This window comes from Salvelinus sp. IW2-2015, linkage group LG23 (assembly GCF_002910315.2).
Source record: "Salvelinus sp. IW2-2015 linkage group LG23, ASM291031v2, whole genome shotgun sequence".
NCBI lineage: Eukaryota > Metazoa > Chordata > Actinopteri > Salmoniformes > Salmonidae > Salvelinus > Salvelinus sp. IW2-2015.
The window spans coordinates 30,440,604-30,460,259 of record NC_036863.1 but is presented as its reverse complement, the minus strand read 5'-3'; the positions used below and the strand labels follow the sequence as shown (position 1 = coordinate 30,460,259).

Below are 19,656 nucleotides of genomic sequence, written 5' to 3'. Positions count from 1 at the left end.
GCCCATATATAGCCTGGAGGTGTGTTCGGTCATTGTCCTGTTGAAAAACGAATGATGGTCCCACTAAGCRCCAACCAGATGGGATGGTGTATTTCTGCAGAATGCTGTGGTGGCTATGCTGGTTAAGTGTGCCTTGAATTCTAAATAAACCACGGACAGTGTCACCAGCAAAGCACCATCACACCTCCTCCATGCTACACTCTGCGTCTCACAAAGACGCGGTGGTTGGAACCCAAAATTTCAAATTTGGACAGATTTCCACCGGTCTAATGTCCATTGTGTTTCTTGGCCCAAGCAAGTCTCTTCTTCTTATTGGTGTCCTTTAGTCGTGGTTTCTTTGCAGCAATTTGACCATGAAGGCCTGATTCATGCAGTCCTCTGAACAGTTGATGTGTCTGTTACTTGAGCTCTGAAGCATTTATTTGGSCTGCAATTTCTGAGGCTAGAAACTCTAATGAACTTATCCTGATGATGAGCCAGTTTCATCATAGCGCTTGATGGTTTTTGCGACTGCACTTGAAGAAACGTTCAAAGTTCTTGATATTCCGGATTGACTGACCTTCATGTCTTAAAGTAATGGACTGTCGTTTCTCTTTACTTATTTGCGCTGTTCTTGCCATAATATGGACTTGTTCTTTTACCAAATAGGGCTATCTTCTGTATACCACCCGTACCTTGTCACAGCACAACTGATTGGCTCAAACGCATTAGGAAGGAAAGAAATTCCACAAATTAACTTTTAACAAGGCACACATGTTAATTGAAATGCATTCCAGGTGACTACCTCGTGAAGCTAGTTGAGAGAATGCCAAGAGTGTGCAATGCTGTCATCAAGACAAAGGGTGGCTACTTTGAAGAATCTCAATATAAAATATATTTTGATTTAACTCTTTTTTGGTTACTACATGATTCCATGTGTTATTTCATAGTTTTGATGTCTACACTATTATTCTATTCAAAATGATGAAAAACCCTTGAATGAGGTTGTCCAAACTTTTGATATACAGGTTATTTAGGTATGTGTGCTGTGAGATGTTTAAAAAAATATATATATATATATATTTAGCTGTTTGCTTTGGTAATTTGAGACGGAAGGGTGTTCCATGTAACTATGGCTCTGTACAATACTGTGCGTTGCCTTAAATTTGTTTTGGACTTGGGGATTGTGAAGAGATCCTTGGTGGCATGTCTGGCAGGGTATCTATGTCTGTCAGAGCTGTGACAGACGTGTTGTCGTATGCATGTGTCATTAACAAAACAGTATATTTTGTTAATGATACTAGTCTTGCTAAAATATTTTTCTCATTTAGGTGGTGACATTCCTCCACACAATGCTGCAGTCAAAGTGCCTGAACTTCAGGACTGCCTTGGTGGTGTGTCCACTCAACACTATCCTTAACTGGGTCAACGAGTTTGACAAGTGGCAAGTTAACATGGGAGCTGACAAAGTCAAGGTAGTTGGAGATTAGATGTTTTTCTTTGAAGGTAAATACATGCAGAGGTTATTCATATACAATGTAGTATCAAGAAATAGCAATGGCATCTTTTTGTAGGCACTAACTCCGCCATGTGAACTCCGCCAACTCCGCCATGTGAAAATAAATTGTGTTTTTGGATAAACACCGATAATAGGGCTTCAGAGATTTTAGACGTTTTGTTCTATGAGATCAGCTAATGTCACTTTTTGTGAATTTTGAGCACATAAAAAAAGCACATAACTGTGTCATAATTCATGAAGGACATGTTGACTGACTGTTATCTCATAGAACAAAACGTATAAGATCTCCTAAGCTTGTGTTGACCTCAGACCTTGTTTTCGGCGTTTATCCCAAAACCCTGTTCTTTCCCCGTTAATTGTTGCCATAGGAATGGCTGAATGAACCAGAGGTAACTAATTTCCGGGTTTTTGGACTACAAGCTGGCGAGCTCTATATTCAAAGTATTTAATGTTTCTTTCATCTCCCTGTCTCGACCTCTTCATTTCTCTCACCATTTTTCTCTCGGTCTCTATACACTAACATCGTAGGTGACAGAGTTGGCAACATTGAAGCGACCTCAGGAGCGTTATATTGCGCTGCAGAAATGGCAGAAGGATGGTGGTGTTATGATCATGGGCTATGAGATGTACCGCAACCTCACACTAGGCCTCAAAGTCACCCACAGACAATTCAAAAAGACCTTTAACAGCACACTGGTCGATCCAGGTACATCCTCTACTAAATCTATGCATGTAGTGTTGAGCGGTATGCACCATTTAATTTGTTTGTTTGAAACTCTAATACACTCCACTACTTTTGTTGTACTCCAGGTCCAGACTTTGTGATCTGTGATGAGGGGCACATCCTTAAGAACGAGGCGTCCAACATCTCCAAAGCTATGAGTGCCATTAAGACCAAACGGAGAGTGGTGCTGACAGGCACGCCACTGCAGAACAACCTCAATGAGTGTAAGGAGGCCTGCTTCAGTCTATGACTACCTTTCCATTTAAAACTGTACTCTGACCAGTATCCCAACATTTGGCCAAGTTAATTCATATTTCAGTTTTAATATATCTCAAAACTTTTAGGAGAACATAATTTGCATGATCATTTCCTTGTTAATGTTCAAGTCTAGTCATATATATGTTGGTTCTTTCAGACCACTGCATGGTGAACTTCATCAAGGAGAACCTTCTGGGCTCAATCAAGGAGTTCCGGAATCGGTTTATCAACCCCATTCAGAATGGCCAGTGTGCAGACTCCACCCCCAGAGATGTCCGCATCATGAAGAATCGCGCCCATGTCCTTCATGCAATGTTGGCGGGATGTGTACAGGTGAGATGGCTCAATTACTAGGCGTGTATGGCACTTTCATTTGTAGTTTATCAGAACCACTGACTACTTTTTGCAAGTATTTGTTATTCTTTGTCAGTCTCCAGTGGATACGCTTAGTGTGTTTTTCCTTTCTCAGAGGAGAGACTACTCAGCCTTGACCAAGTTCCTGCCCCCTAAACATGAGTATGTTATGGCGGTTAGGGTGACCCCCCTCCAGTACAGACTGTATCGCTACTACCTGGACAACTTCACTGGTAAGAACCTCCAGCCAGTTAGCTCAGAAAGCTCTGTAATTAAATGTGTATGATATTTAGAGACATTTTGGCTTTTACTGAGAATATAGGGGAAAAAAGCTGTGTGTGTCTGTAGGAGCAAGATCCGTAGTTGAGGGAGCCAGGGGCAAGACTGGAACCAGCCTCTTTAAGGACTTCCAGATACTCAGCCGAATCTGGACGCATCCCTGGTGTCTGCAGCTCAACTATATCAGTAAAGAAAATAAGGTGAATACCCATCAGATGCAGATTTTACCAAAAATACAATTTTCTCATCACCATACAGATCCTGATGCATCAGTCAAACTGTCACCAACTGAGATTCTCTTTGTTTTCAGGGCCATTTTGATGGAAAGCACCAGGGGAAAGCTGAGAGGTGTGTAAGCATGAATATTCAGGCTACCCCTTGTCACAGATCTCTAAAGTAGGCTTGCACGGTATCCATATTGTCATACCTTCATACCTAACTTGGCCCATACCGGTATATTCCGTAATACCAGCACTGAACACAAGGGGTGCTATTTTCAAACCCCACTGGGCCTCTGTAATCCGGAGGTTAGCAATGCTAACAAGTAAATGTGAAGTCCCATAGAGAATGCTAACTAAATGCTAATGAGTGCATTGCTAACATTTTATACAGTCTCTGACCTAAACTACTTGTAGGACAGACATCCCTGCTCATAAAGATATACAAGTAACTCAAAAATACTACTCACAGTTTGCTGCACGCACAAAATAAATATTAGACAGCGAGGCTTTTGTTCCAGGAGGGGATTCTCTGCTGTTACCAAGTGAAGCTTGATATTGAACAAAGCTAACCACTTATCTAAATAGCTAACTAGCTACTAAATTAGCAAAACTGCAGAGCATTAGAACATTTGACAGTTAACTCATTTGTTATAAGATACCTAGCTGGAAAACATTTAGTTATGACTTCCATACTGTAACTAGATCACATGCTTCACAACAGTAAGTGACTCAAGGCTACAGTCTCTTGACTGGGAACTACTATGTGACTGGGAACTACTGGTAAGCTTGATGATGAAAAATGATGTGACAGGTGAAATGAACACAGTTTCTTTATCTCCTAATGTATTGCGCAAGTTGACTGCAGGTAAAACTTAAACCGTTTCAATGGTATCGACAGTATTGGAAAAACCATCCCGTGGCTATTTCCAAATAGCCCAGTATACGGTATATATGGTATACTGCTAAAGCCTACTCTTAAGCAGTCCACAAAGTTAATGCGTGTATGTACGCTTGGGTGGAGTCCGATTTTTTTATTTCACTTTTGATTTTTTTTTAGCAATGCACACCTTTTGGTAACATAATACCTCGCCTGTCCATTCGTTTCTAGACTCCCAAAAAGCAAACTTCACAAGAAGGCGATAGCAGAGGTTTTCTTTTTGTCTGCCCGTTTGTGGTAAAGGAAAAGAAGAATCACATTGAAAACATCACCACTGCAAGCTAATTTGAATGAAAACCAACTGCATATTTAAATAATACCTACATGTAATGAAAGTTTAGTTTTTTAAATTTTATTTAACCTTTATTTAACTAGGCAAGTCCGTTAAGAACAAATTCTTATTTACAATGAAGGCCTAGGAACAGTGGGTTAACTGCCTTGTTCAGAGGCAGAACGACACATTTTTACCTTGTCAGCTCGGGCATTCGATCCAGCAACCTTTCGGTTACTGGCCCAACGCTCTAACCACTAGGCTACCTGCTGTTTTACATTTACTTAGTTTTGTGCCTTCCAGTAGACTACATCTTGCTAGCTACACTACATGACCAATAGTATGTGGACATCTGCTCGTCAAATCTCATTCCAAAATCATGGGCATTAATATGACGTTGGTCCCCCTTTGCTGCTATATCAGCTTCCACTCTTCTGTGAAGGCTTTCCACTAAATCTTGGCACATTGCTGCGGGGACTTGCTTCCATTCAGCCACAAGAGCATTAGTGAGGTCGTGCACTGATGTGGGCCATTAGGCCTGGCTCGCAGTCTCTGTTCCATTTCACCCCAAAGGTGTTTGATGGGGTTGAGGTCCGGGCTCAGTGCAGGCCAGTCCAGTTCTTCCACACCGATCGTGACAAACCATTTCTGTATGGACTTCACTTTGTGCACGGGGGCTTTGTCATGCTGAAATAGGAAAGGATCTTCCCAAAACAGTTGCCACTAAGTTGGAAGCATAGAATTGTCTAGAATGTCACTATGCTGTAGCGTTAAGATTTTCCTTCACTGGAACGAAGGGGCCTAGACTGAACCATAAAAAAACAGCCCCAGACTATTATTCCTCCACCAAACGTTACAGTTGGCACTATACATTGGGGCAGGTAGCGTTCTTCTGGCATCTGTCAAACCCAGATTCATCCATCGGGCTGCCAGATTGTGACGCGTGATTCATCACTCCAGAGAATGCATTTTCACTGCCCCAGAGTCGAATGGCGGGGACCTTTACACCACTCCAGCTGACGCTTGGCATTGCGTATGGTGATCTTAGGTTTGTGTGTGGCTGTTCGCCCATGGAAACCCATTTCATGAAGCTCCCAATGAACAGTTCTTGTGCTGACGTTCTTTGAGGCCGTTTAGAACTCGGTAGTGAGTGTTGCAACCAAGGACAGATGATTTTTATACGCTACACGCCTACACGCTTCAGCACTCGGCAGTCCCATTCTGTGCGCTTGTGTGGCCTATCATCTTGCGGTGAGCCGTTGTTGCTCCTAGACGTTTCCACTTCACAATAACAGCCCTTAGAGCTGCCCCGGTCAACTGTATCAGGGCAGATATTTGACGAACTGACTTGTTGGAAAGGTGCCACGTTGAAAGTTCCTGAGCTCTTCAGTAAGGCCATTCTACTGCCTATGTTTGTCTATGGAGATTACATGGCTGTGTGCTCGATTTTATACACCTGTCATCAACGGGTGTGGCTGTAATAGCCAAATCCACAAATTTGAAGGGGTGTCATATATATATATATATATATATATATATATATATATATATATATATATATATATAAATAAAAAATTACTCTCTCTCACACACACACACACATATCTGGCTAAAAACAGCAAGAAAGCTAGCCTTTTAGCTTCCCACATCTCCATMATGTGAAATAATCTGATTTATAAATAATATGCCCTGGCATATACTTGCCAGTGTAATTTATACCAGTTTGATATGCTGCTTGAATGTATTCTCTCCCTTATCAGATAAGCATAGAATGTGCCTATTTACTCCATGAGATACAATTACATGGCTACAACTGTTTTCACTTTCAAAATGGCCTACAATCACGTAGGTATTACTTCTAAACAAAATACATTTTGCAGGTGTTTCTAATAAGGCTACATCATTTGAACTGTCGCTGAGATTATATTTGGTTATCGTTGCAAAATAGACTGCTTATTTATTTTTGATGCATAGCCTATAGATCAACTCAGGAACTAAGCAAGTTGGTTCAGCCTCATCTACACAACACTGCCACCATCGCAAAGTAAGGAATAATACATTGCGTTTCGAAATTTGCGTTGCACAAATGTGCGTAGCAAGCAACATAGGCGCCAGGACTTCATACTGCAAGGAGCTGTTCATTTTGTGACAAAAAACAGCATTCACGTACAGCGTTGCTTAGCGTTTGCGTTAACTGCGTAACGTCTGCCGAGCTCTTTAATTACTATGACAGTGTGATGCTTACAGTGTGATGCTTATCTATCACCATCAAAAGGTAATCTCATGCAAATAATAGATTGTTGCCTTTCATCCTTTCCTTTGTCCCACTCAGTAAAGAGAAGGAGAACAAGGGAAAATTGCGTAATGCTGATGAAAAAAGCAATGATGTGGAAGTGATCATGGTGTGGAACAGCTCATCAAAGAGTGTCAATGTGGAAGGAGACCAGCGAGCAGGTCCACTGGTTACAGTGGTAGATGGTAGTAGTCTCTCTTAAATTAAGGAAATTACTTTGCCATGTATTTTACATTAGCTTCTTGTGTTACAATTGAACATTTTAAATGATTTACAATTAAGTCATTAATATAAGGTGAACATATTCATGAGGTCAATGGTGATATTGTATGCTTTGTGTTCAGCGGTGAAAGCGTCCACCAGTTTCAGGCCTGACAGTCCAGCTGCTGACTGGTACAAGGATATGCTAAGTGATTCAGACGCCACCATCCTGGGACACTCAGGGAAGATGGTGCTGCTGTTTGAGATTCTCCGAATGGCAGAGGAACTGGACGACAAACTGTAAGTGTGCTTGAGAAATGCATTCAGGCACCGGGGGGTATTTAAAAAGAAGGATCGAGTTAGCCAGAGGTTTATAGAGCAGATTTGTTGAATTAACCTTTTCTTCGTCAATTTTTGTTTGTATATTCACAGGTTGGTGTTCAGTCAATCCTTGATCTCATTAGACATGATTGAAGATTTCTTGGACCTCGCTAACAAAGCCAAAGACAACGGACAATCATCCCTATACAAAGGTACGGTTCCCATTGGCTGTTCACATATTCAAGCATATGTTATAGTGTTACAAAACAATTGTTTTCTTCAGATTGTCTATAATTGTTATAATTTGTTTCCTTTTCCAAACTGTAGGTGATGGCAGCTGGATCAGAAACATTGACTATTACCGTATTGATGGGTCCACCAGTGCCACATCCAGGAAGAAATGGGCTGAAGAGTTCAATGATGCCACCAATGAGCGGTACGTCTCTGACTGCTGTACTATTCTACATCTCAAATTTCACTGTGCCAAACCTCAACACAGTATGTAGCATATCACTTAGTATTGTATTATTATTCATGACAAAGCATCAGTAATTGTAGACAGTGTGATTTCTTGAGATGGTCTGTTTAAGATTCTACTCACACTCACTCCTTTGATTTCATTTCTAACCAATTTACTTTCAGAGGTCGTCTGTTTCTCATCTCGACAAGAGCTGGGTCCCTTGGGATCAACCTGGTAGCAGCTAACAGGGTCATAATTTTTGACGCTTCGTGGAACCCCTCCTATGACATCCAGAGCATCTTCAGGGTGTACCGTTTTGGCCAGCTGAAGGCAGTGTTTGTCTACCGCTTCTTGGCACAGGTAATGACATCTCGTATGCACCCCATCTTCTGTAATATGATTGTGGGACACATTTTGTGTTTTTTACATATACAGTCACATCCAAAATTGTTGATAAGATTAGCAAAAAAGACTATTAAATAAATACAAATACGAGCTATATTGTATGCACACAAAAAAATTCTAAATAGCTTACATTCTGTTAATAAAAATAAAAAAAGATAAATTATTGGCACCCCTAATGATTCTTATAAATATAATCAAACAATGTGATCTGCATTAACATTCTACTATTTAAAGTTAAAGGCCAGGCACCACACCCTAATAGAGGATTTTTTTTCTCCTTAATCATATCACAGTCAACTTTTACCAGTTGAATGAAGATACGCATAATATTTGGTTCACTGGATTAAGTCGGCGTAACTATTTAGGTAAAATGGTCCTGAAACATTCATGCACACGTGAAGGGGAACCAATTGTATTGATTCAAGTTATTAGAAAAAATGAAAATCACAAAAAATTTTGAGTTACGAGGTTTGCATCCGACATTGACTATTTGCATATCCCGCAAATCCATTTTTCAGGACACTGGATTAAGTCTGCGTAAAAATTGTAGTTTAATTTTGTTAAGACACTCCGGTACGTAAAATGCATTTTTGGCAAATTTTTCTAAACAAAATGTTACCTAGAATAACAAATTGAGAACATATCAACAATAACCTCTGGGAAAGTCTYGAATATTTCCAAGGATAACCACACAATCTGGTGAATGTAGATTCTTCTGAAACTGAGGAAAATTAGTTGGCATGTGGGAAGAGTCTGACTTTYAGTAAATGGCAGTTAAAGACAAGTACACTGAATTTAGATGACCAAACATCTATTTAGACCCAATCACCATCTCTTCAAAGTAAGTTACTACATATAGTCCAGTTTGTTACATTCTCTAAAATAAAATATACATTTTCATGAAGATTTTGACATTTTTATGTTTACTTTTTGAAAATAMTCATATTTATGGGACAAAATACCAACAAATCTAAAAATTGATAGGTACTGTAGATGCAAAAATTTCATTTCAGTCTGTGGTGCCTTGCGTCAAGGAACTGTATTGTGGCCTTTCATGGCTTCCTGTTTCACTGGGTATAAAAATGTGGTAACATGCATGYTGTTAGGTTCTGAACAAACAGAGTAAAAACTGAAACGGACGACTCGATAAAGCTCAAACCAAGTTTATTCACCCACTGGTTCATGCAGCTGCAAAGACGAAGCATGATTACACAAGCACATTTATTTATTACCTCCTCCTTGGCGGGGGTCAACTTCTACACCTCTAGACAGCCAATACATATCTGTTGCTAGGAAGGAACTTAATTGGTTCCTCTCACTGGTGTAGTCATGGCCCTGCCTGATGCTAGAACCTTTGTGGGCGTTGGCGTGTWCAGTGTATTCGGAAAGTATTCAGACCACTTGACTTTTTCCACATTTTGTTACGTTAGTCTCAATTGTTTTGCAAATGTAATAAAAATCAAAAAAAGAAATTTCACATAGGAATTCAGACCCTTTACTCAGTAATTTGTTGAAGCACCTTTGYCAGCGATTACATCCTCGAGTCTTCTTGGGTATGACGCTACAAGCTTGGCACACCTGTATTTGGGGAGTTTCTCCCACTCAACTGCAATCCTCTCAAGCTCTGTCAGGTTAGATGGGGAGCGTCGCTGCGCAAGCTATTTTCAGGTCTCTACAGAGAATTTCGATCAGGTTCATGACCCGGCTCGGGCTGGGTCACTAAGGACATTCAGAGATGCGGAGAGATCACTCACTATTAGGGCAAAACATTTTGAAGGTTAAAACCACTGGTACAGTGGTTAACTTTCCTGGTAGAGGACCCACGTGTATCTTGTCCCCACGCACAGTGAGGAAGATGGTTCCGGAGGCACAGAAAAGTCCAAGGGCCACAGTTGGAGAGCTGAGAACTTGGTTGCATCTTGGGCTCACCATGTCTCCAAATCTACAATTACATCCACCTCCATGTCAATAGGCAATTTGGAAGAGTTGTCATAAAAAAGCTCTTTGAGGGCAACCAACAAATGTGAACGCTCAGTTAGCTGAACGGCCTTGTTTTGGAACCAGGTGCTATGGTCAGATGAGATAATATTAGAGCTCATACATACTGTAAAATATGGTGGTGGATCTTTGATCTTATGGGGCTGTTTTATTTCCACTGGTCCTGAGGCACTTGTTGTGGCGCCCGCATGCTTCCCAGACGGAACAGTTCGTGCATATATTATGACGACATTTTGTGACGTTTTTGTTAGTTTTGGACTTCGGCAAGTGTTCTTTCGGTTGTTCGAGCACACATTGTTTTTCTCTAGGCAAGCTGAAGTCCGTAGCCGAAGTCTACGCCCCCTCGTCGGCGATTGGTCAACAGTAGGTGTTGTGAAGGCTTCAGGGCGGCCAAGAAAGTACAGCAAGCGCCAGGACCGTCTCCTAAAGTTGATTCCGCTGCGGGATCGGTGCACCACCAGTACAGAGCTTGCTCAGGAATGGCAGCAGGCAGGTGTGAGTGCATCTGCACGCACAGTGAGGCGAAGACTTTTGGAGGATGGCCTGGTGTCAAGAAGGGCAGCAAAGAAGCCACTTCTCTCCAGGAAAAACATCAGGGACAGACTGATATTCTGCAAAAGGTACAGGGATTGGTCTGCTGAGGACTGGGGTAAAGTCATTTTCTCTGACGAATCCCCTTTCCGATTGTTTGGGGCATCCGGAAAAAAGCTTGTCTGGAGAAGACAAGGTGAGCGCTACCATCAGTCCTGTGTCATGCCAACAGTAAAGCATCCTGAGACCATTCATGTGTGGGGTTGCTTCTCAGCCAAGGGAGTGGCTCACTCACAATTTTGCCTAAGAACACAGCCATAAATAAAGAATGGTACCAACACATCCTCCGAGAGCAACTTCTCCCAACCATCCAGGAACAGTTTGGTGATGAACAATGCCTTTTCCAGCGTGATGGAGCACCTTGCCATAAGGCAAAAGTGATAACTAAGTGCTTTTTGTCATTTTTTGCACTTGAGAAATATTGCACCAAACATCCTAATCGGATGCAAAATTGTGCGGCTAAGATCTCTTCTGCTTAAACATCAAAATTAATGACAGATTTCTTGAGAGATTAATTTGTGGGAGTGTATACTGGCTATGGCATCTCAAGATGGACAAACAGTACTATTACCTGCTGCTTTTTTCTTGTTTTTCATGCAAAGGTTTTTTAAGGGAATATGTGACCACACTCGTTTGGTTCGGCTAGCTGAGGTCTGCTAGGCGCCAGCCGAATTGATGCATGCTGACGCCTTTAAGATCCACGGCATCATGACATGAACTCTACCAAGTATCAGGACATTTTAGCCAAAAACCTGGTTGCCTCTGCCAGGAGGCTGACACTGGGCCGCAAGTGGATCATCCAGCAAGACGATGACCCTAAGCACACACAAAATTCCACAAAGTAATGGTTAATTGATCACAAAATCAACATTTTGCATTGGCCATCTCAAACCTGTGGTTTGAATTGAAGAGGGCAGCCCATAAGCGCAGACCGAAGGTTATCAAGAATCTGGAAGGATTCTGTATGGAGGATGGTCTAAGATCCCTCCCAATGTGTTCTTCAATCTCATAAAACGTTATAGAAAAAGGTTAAGTGCTGTTATCCTCACAATAGGAGGGTGCACAAAGTATTGAAAATAGGGGTGGCAATAATTTTTACACTATTTTTTTATTACTTGTTAAAGAAATGTTTTTCTCAGCAATTGTATTAGTACAATATCGCTCAGTATTTGTATAATTCATATATATATATTGTTTTGCTCATCTTTATCAAGGGTGACAATTTTGGATGTGACTAATTCTGTAATCACTGATATTAAATTGCTGTTTCTTTCCAGGGTACCATGGAGGAGAAGATCTACGACCGGCAGGTGGCCAAGCAATCTCTATCGTTCCGGGTGGTGGACCAGCAGCAGATACAGAGACACTTCACTCTGTTTGAACTGACAGAGCTTTACATGTTTGGGCCAGACCTGCTGGATGACCCCAACTCTGAGAAGAAGAGCAAGAGGATCACACCCCTGCTGCCCAAGGTGACCAAAGCTACAAATTAAACACACAAGACCATTAAATTCTCAATTGACCCTTTGCTAAACCCCGCCTCCCTTGGTTAATGTCGCTACCTCTGACAACATTTTCCCGGGAAGCTCAATTCCCCATTCAAGAAATCACCTCGCAATATTCTCAAAATGTGCTTCTAATACACAATGAAATTTAACAGACTACCCCCTGCTCATCAGGAGACATTGTGTATGTTATGGTGAACTGTCATGGAAATTGCTTCACGGGAACCTGGTGAAATTATGCTTGTAGTGTAGCTAGCCACTGAATAGCTCTGAATTCACCATCAGCATATGCAGTCAAAGCTACAATTGAAGTCGGAAGTTTACATACACCTTAGCCAAATACATTTAAACTCAGTTTTTCACAATTCCTGACATTTAATCATGGTAAAAATTCCCTGTCTTAGGTCAGTTAGGATCACCACTTTATTTTAAGAATGTGAAATGTCAGAAATATAGTAGAGTGATTTATTTCAGGTTTTATTTCTTTCATCACATTCCCAGTGGGTCAGAAGTTTACACACACTCAATTAGTATTTGGTAGCATTGCCTTTAAATTGTTTAACTTGGGTCAAACGTTTCGGGTAGCCTTCCACAAGCTTCCCACAATAAGTTGGGGGAATTTTGGCCCATTCCTCTTGACAGAGCTGGTGTAACTGAGTCAGGTTTGTAGGCCTCCTTGCTCGCATATGCTTTTTCAGTTCTGCCCACACATTTTCTATAGGATTGAGGTCAGGGCTTTGTGATGGCCACTCCAATACCTTGACTTTGTTGTCCTTAAGCCATTTTGCCACAACTTTGGAAGTCTGCTTGTGGTCATTGTCCATTTGGAATACCCATTTGCGACCAAGCTTTAACTTCCTGACTGATGTCTTGAGATGTTGCTTCAATATATCCACATGATTTTCCTCCCTCGTGATGCCATCTATTTAGTGAAGTGCACCAGTCCCTGCTGCAGCAAAGCACCCCCAAAACATTATGCTTCCACCCCTGTTCGTCACAGTTGGGATGGTGTTTCTCCAAAAAGTACGATCTTTGTCCCCATGTGCAGTTGCAAACCGTAGTCTGGCTTTTTTTATGGTGGTTTTGGAGCAGTGGCTTCTTCCTTGCTGAGAAGCCTTTCAGGTTATGTCGATATAGGACTTGTTTTCATGTGGATATAGATACTTTTGTACCTGTTTCCTCCAGCATCTTCACACGGTCCTTTGCTGTTGTTCTGGGATTGGTTTACCCTTTTCGCACCAAAGTACGTTMATCTCTAGGAGACAGAACGCGTCTCCTTCCTGATCAGTGTGACGGCTGCGTGGTCCCATGGTGTTTATACTTGCGTACTATTGTTTGTACAGATGAACGTGGTACCTTCAGGCTTTTGGAAATTGCTCCCAAGGATGAACCAGGCTTGTGGAAATCTACAGTTTTTTTTCTGAGGTCTTGGCTGATTTCTTTTGATTTTCAAATGATGTCAAGCAAAGAGGCACTGAGTTTGAAGGTAGGCCTTGAAATACATCCACAGGTACACCTCCAATTGACTCAAATTATGTCAATTAGCCTATCAGAAGCTTCTAAAGCCATGACATCATTTTCTGGAATGTTCCAAGCTGTTTAAAGGCACAGTCAACTTAGTGTATGTAAACTTCTGACCCACTGGAATTGTGATTAAGTGAAATAATCTGTCTGTAAAAWATTATTGGAAAAATTACTTGTCATGCACAAAGCAAAGATGTCCTAACCGACTTGCCAGAACTATATTTTGTTAACAAGAAATGTGTGGAGTGGTTGAAAAACAAGTTTTATTGACTCCAACCTAAGTATGTAAACTTCCGACTTCAACTGTATATACACTTTTGGAGCTAACTAGTGCTCTCAAATCGTATCCTGATGTCGATAGCAATGTTATGAATACCACTCATAACTTAGCTTGCTAACAAGGTGTATTAAGTGGCTAGCTAGCTAGCGTTAGAAACGTTTGGTAGTCAATGAGACTGAGAGCTAGCCAACCTGCTGAGCTATCAAACAATGTAACACAAGTATAATTCCGGATTTGAAAAATACTTCAACAGGCTCTGCATTTCAGAAATCACAGTAGCAAGTACTCCTGGTAAATTGTTCAATTATTTAGCCATAAAAAGTAAATAAATAAAAACTGGTTTTGCCATAGCCCTCATTGGCTTTCATGCGATTTAAACATGAGCTTATCTGAGGTGTTGGACACAACGACAGTTTCTGTCCATTGGAGCGCTGTGATTGGTTGACCAAAATTCTAGGGCTTGGCGAAGGGTGAATTAGTATTTTTACTTCAACAGTAGAGTAGGGATTGACATTGTATGTCTGTTTCCCAGGACATGGTCCTGGCAGAGCTGCTGCAGATCTGTAAGGAGCAGATTGTCCGCTACCATGAACATGAGTCCCTGCTAGACCACAAAGAGGAGGAGGAGCTCAGTGAGGCCGACCGCAAAGCTGCCTGGGCTGAGTACGAGGCAGAGGTAAAGAGGAACTACTACACACATTCTCTGACAAAACAGCTAAATATGTTTTCATAGACCGTGGTGAGCAGCCTCTAGTAATCTCACCCTCTCCTGCTCTCGCCTATAAACACTGAGAAATTATGGTTTTGAATCAATTCAACGTCCTTACTTGAATTCTCGTCTATCAAGAAGTAAAGTAGTAATGATATATGCATTATGTGTAAAAACAGGTGTATGTTTATCTCTCCTCTACAAAGGGTGCATTCTTCTTGAACAAGGCAGCACACACCAGCACCAACGTTCCCAGCCCCTCCACCTCTCGTATGGCCAACAGTCTGTCATCCCTGTACAAGAAGACTAATGAGCAGCTGAAGGTATTAGCCATGTCTCCCCACCAGACCTGTGTGGAAATCAGTTGCTTTTCTCTAAAGTTTATGTTTGAGATTATCTCTCAATAGATAGATGCCTCTCACATCAACATTTTAATCCGTCTCTCTCCTGAATGACAGAACATGATTAATGCCAGCCGTGACAAGGTCAGCGAGGCCATCAAGTCCCTGCATTCCTTAAAGAACCTCTCTGTGGATGACTATGTGTTGCGCTTGGTTAGTCCCTCGTATTATATTACGTTAATATGATAATAATCTTTGTGTAGAAAAAAAAATGTGATGTGCATTACGACGACATGTGACTTGTTTTTACAGTGGCACGATAACCCAAGTCTAGATGAGAAGCAGGTGAAAGTCCTGGCCCAAACCTGGAAAACCAGCAATGACAAGGAGCGGGAGCGAAGACTGGCCTTATATCATGACCTTCTCTCAAAACAACAATCAGTAAGCTTCAATTGTCAACAACAACATTGTTCTAATTTTCTTTCTGCTTTTGATATTCCTTTGTAACTACTTAACCCTGCATCTTTCCCTTACTCCCCTCGACAGCTTACAATGTGCATCCAGACCATTTTGACCAGTAGAAAAATTGAAGTGACACAGACTGCCACTGTCACCAATCAGACACCAGCCTTGACAGACTCCGTTAAGAAACCCATGCAGTGAGACAGGAGAGACGTCTCTAGCCTCAGTCCCGTTCCACTAGAGGACACTCTAGTCTAACCGCAGTAACTATAGAGGGTACTTAATCCCCCCCAAAGGGGTGATAGATGAAACATTTCGGTTAAGGATTTCCTTTATTTTACATTGAAAATGAATGTATGTGGCGGCAGGTAGCCTAGTGGTTAGAGCGTTGGGCCAATAACTGAAAGGTTGCTGGTTCGAATCCCCTTCATTAATGGCTGATCCCTAGCTGTGAACCCACTCTCCGWGGGTGTCTTATGGGGAGTGGGATATGCAAAAAAATCACTATGTACATGTGTGAAATAGGACCCACCCTATTATTATTATGCTCTATAGCAGGGGTATTAAACCCTTACCCTACAAAGTCCAGAGCCTGCTGGTTTTCTATTCTACCTGATAATTAATTGCACGCACCTGGTGCGCCAGGTTCTAAATCAGTCCCTGATTAGACGAAACAATAAAAACAAGCAGTGGAACTGGCTTTGAGGTCCAGAGTTGAGTTTGAGGATTCTTTCGCAAAGATATTATGTTAAAGGGGCAGTGCAGTAAAAAAATTGATTGAAATTGTGAAAATTATTATAATGCCCTTTTAGTTTAAGAGCTTTTTGAAAGAAAACGCCTGGAATTTCAGTCTGTTCAGGTGGGATTGAGTTTTTGGTCCACATGACAACACAATCTGATCTGATTATTCTGCCAATAACCAATCTTCTTTGCATATGTATTCTCCTACTTTAAAAGGGTAAGCGGGGTAGGCTCCAGAGTGTAGACGATCCTATCCGTCAATAAGGGCTGTGTATGTAAATATATTTATATTTGTATCAACACACCCACACGATCAGACTGAACATTTCAATGGCAAAATGAGTCTCAGGGAAATAAATTATACAAAATATATTTTGGCGTTATTTTCATGATAAACACAGTTATTTATTCCATTTAAAAACTGCATGGGGGCTTTAAATAAATATTCTGCCTTGGAAAAGGTTTTCCTATGTGATTAATGGTATAATTGTCTGTTTCTCTGATGCTATAATAAAAATCTGTTCATTCGTTTTGTTTTAAAGGTTGTGTGGTTTTTGTTATGGTGAATTTTTTGCCTTGGTTATTACACTTTATTTTATGGTTACAGTCAGAAATTACCAGGCATATACTTTAAAATAAGATTGTAACAATGATTGGTAATTTTTGGTACTACATTTTAAGTAGTTCCAAAAATACTAAATTTGCTATTTTTTTGGACTAAAGGTCGCTAGTAGAGGTACTGAATCACTTAAACAACACATCCTCTTTAATACATCCTCTCTCGGCAAACAACAGATTTGGATTATAAAAATTGTTTCTGTTATAGAGTTGTAGAGGTATTTTTCATGAGAATAAGTGTTTAAGTGTTTTTTTTACTTTAGTGTAGAGCGGAGGCTAAATGGATATGTTTATTTACACAAATACATGTGCCACAATGGAGCACTTTGGCAGTTTACAATAACTAAAACTGAATTGCAGTGCATCTTACATAAGAACATTAAAAGACACTCAATTAAAACTACCCCATCTAGTGTCTGTTTAAAAGCCTAAATAAGGATTGTTTTGTTTTTTAGCATTGTGTTCCATCTGATCTCCAGTAGTTGCTCGTCCTGCCTTTTCCTTACTCCTGGTTGCTTAGGTGGCAGCCAGCTGGAGAATTTGTTTGAACCCTGCAGCTTAAGAGGACATTTCAGACAAAGCTCATCTGTAGGGTTTGGCAGGCCACCGAGTATGTTGAATAGTCAGAACCTAGGATGAATTTGAGGGCCCTCTGGACTCTTAAGGTCTGGCAGCACATACACTTACACGCACCAACTTATTAATGGACTGCTGAATCGTTTTTCCTCTCGCTTTGTTTGCTCTTTTCCATATGTTTATCTCTAAGCTACCCAGAAAGGGCTAAAAATAGCCCATATTAATATATGTTGCCTTAGAAATAAGGTTCATAAAATAAATAACTTGCTAACATCAGATTACATTCATATATTAGCCATTTCTGACACTCACTTATATCATTCCTTTGATACAGCAATAGCAATACGAAGATATATAACATATTTTTGACCAGGAAGTCCTGATTCACGCAGTCTCCTTTGAACAGTTGATGTTGAGATGTGTCTGTTACTTAAACTCTGTAAAGCATTTATTTGGGCTTCTGAGGTGCAGTTACCTCTAATGAACTTATCCTCTGCAGTAGAGGTAACTCTGGGTCTTCCTTTCCTTTGGCGGTCCTCATGAGAGCCAGGTTCATCATAGCGCTTTATGGTTTTTGCGACTGCACTTGAAACTTTCAAAGTTTTTCCGGATTGGCTGACCTTGTCTTAAAGTAATGATGGACTGTCGTTTCGCTTTGCTTATTTGAGCTGTTTTTGCCATAATATTTTTTATTTATTTATTTATTTTTCACCTTTATTTAACCAGGTAGGCTAGTTGAGAACAAGTTCTCATTTGCAACTGCGACCTGGCCAAGATAAAGCATAGCAGTGTGAACAGACAACACAGAGTTACACATGGAGTAAACAATAAACAAGTCAATAACATGGTAGAAAAAAAAGAGAATCTATATACAATGTGTGCAAAAGGCATGAGGTAGGCAATAAATCGAATAATTACAATTTAGCAGATTAACACTGGAGTGATAAATCATCAGATGATCATGTGCAAGAAGAGATACTGGTGTGCAAAAGAGCAGAAAAGTAAATAATAAAAACAGTATGGGGGGTGAGGTAGGTAAATTGGGTGGGTAGTTTACAGATGGACTATGTACAGCTGCAGCGATCGGTTAGCTGCTCGGATAGCAGATTTTTAAAGTTGTTGAGGGAGATAAAAGTCTCAACTTCAGAGATTTTTGCAATTCGTTCCAGTCGCAGGCAGCAGAGAACTGGAAGGAAGGCGTCCAAATGAGGTTTTGGCTTTAGGGATGATCAGTGAGATACACCTGCTGGAGCGCGTGCTGCGGGTGGGTGTAGCCATCGTGACCAGTGAACTGAGATAAGGCGGCACTTTACCTAGCATAGCCTTGTAGATGACCTGGAGCCAGTGGGTCTGACGACGAACATGTAGCGAGGGCCAGCCGACTAGGGCATACAGGTCGCAGTGGTGGGTCGTATAAGGTGTTTTTAGTAACAAAACGAATGGCACTGTGATAAACTGCATCCAGTTTGCTGAGTAGAGTATTGGAAGCTATTTTGTAGATGACATCGCCGAAGTCGAGGATCGGTAGGATAGTCAGTTTTACTAGGGTAAGTTTGGCGGCGTGAGTGAAGGAGGCTTTGTTGCGGAATAGAAAGCCGATTCTTGATTTGATTTTGGATTGGAGATGTTTGATATGAGTCTGGAAGGAGAGTTTGCAGTCTAGCCAGACACCTAGGTACTTATAGATGTCCACATATTCTAGGTCGGAACGTCCAGGGTGGTGATGCTAGTCGGGCGTGCGGGTGCAGGCAGCGAACGGTTGAAAAGCATGCATTTGGTTTTACTAGCGTTTAAGAGCAGTTGGAGGCCACGGAAGGAGTTGTTGTATGGCATTGAAGCTCGTTTGGAGGTTAGATAGCACAGTGTCCAAGGAAGGGCCGGAAGTATATAGAATGGTGTCGTCTGCGTAGAGGTGGATCAGGGAATCGCCCGCAGCAAGAGCAACATCATTGATGTTACAGAGAAAAGAGTCGGCCCGAGAATTGAACCCTGTGGTACCCCCATAGAGACTGCCAGAGGACCGGACAACATGCCCTCCGATTTGACACACTGAACTCTGTCTGCAAAGTAGTTGGTGAACCAGGCAAGG

The 19,656-nt window shown here is 41.2% G+C and overlaps 1 protein-coding gene across 2 annotated transcripts in view; it reads left to right on the top strand.

The window, feature by feature from the left end:
- The window catches only part of LOC111951108 (transcriptional regulator ATRX), a 46,458-nt gene extending 29,987 nt beyond the window's left edge, over positions 1 to 16,471 (top strand). For both annotated transcript variants that reach the window (XM_023969125.2, XM_070434510.1), the window contains 18 exons: positions 1,311 to 1,454; positions 2,027 to 2,204; positions 2,309 to 2,446; positions 2,638 to 2,813; positions 2,950 to 3,067; positions 3,183 to 3,313; positions 3,424 to 3,461; positions 6,875 to 7,020; positions 7,180 to 7,336; positions 7,469 to 7,569; positions 7,685 to 7,793; positions 8,000 to 8,177; positions 12,089 to 12,283; positions 14,653 to 14,796; positions 15,036 to 15,152; positions 15,288 to 15,383; positions 15,483 to 15,611; positions 15,717 to 16,471. In XM_023969125.2, the coding sequence (XP_023824893.1) occupies positions 1,311 to 1,454; positions 2,027 to 2,204; positions 2,309 to 2,446; positions 2,638 to 2,813; positions 2,950 to 3,067; positions 3,183 to 3,313; positions 3,424 to 3,461; positions 6,875 to 7,020; positions 7,180 to 7,336; positions 7,469 to 7,569; positions 7,685 to 7,793; positions 8,000 to 8,177; positions 12,089 to 12,283; positions 14,653 to 14,796; positions 15,036 to 15,152; positions 15,288 to 15,383; positions 15,483 to 15,611; positions 15,717 to 15,833 (2,412 nt within the window). In that variant the 3' untranslated portion in view covers positions 15,834 to 16,471. The remainder of the gene's footprint in view (positions 1 to 1,310; positions 1,455 to 2,026; positions 2,205 to 2,308; positions 2,447 to 2,637; positions 2,814 to 2,949; positions 3,068 to 3,182; positions 3,314 to 3,423; positions 3,462 to 6,874; positions 7,021 to 7,179; positions 7,337 to 7,468; positions 7,570 to 7,684; positions 7,794 to 7,999; positions 8,178 to 12,088; positions 12,284 to 14,652; positions 14,797 to 15,035; positions 15,153 to 15,287; positions 15,384 to 15,482; positions 15,612 to 15,716) is intronic.
- The last annotated feature ends 3,185 nt before the right edge of the window (positions 16,472 to 19,656 follow it).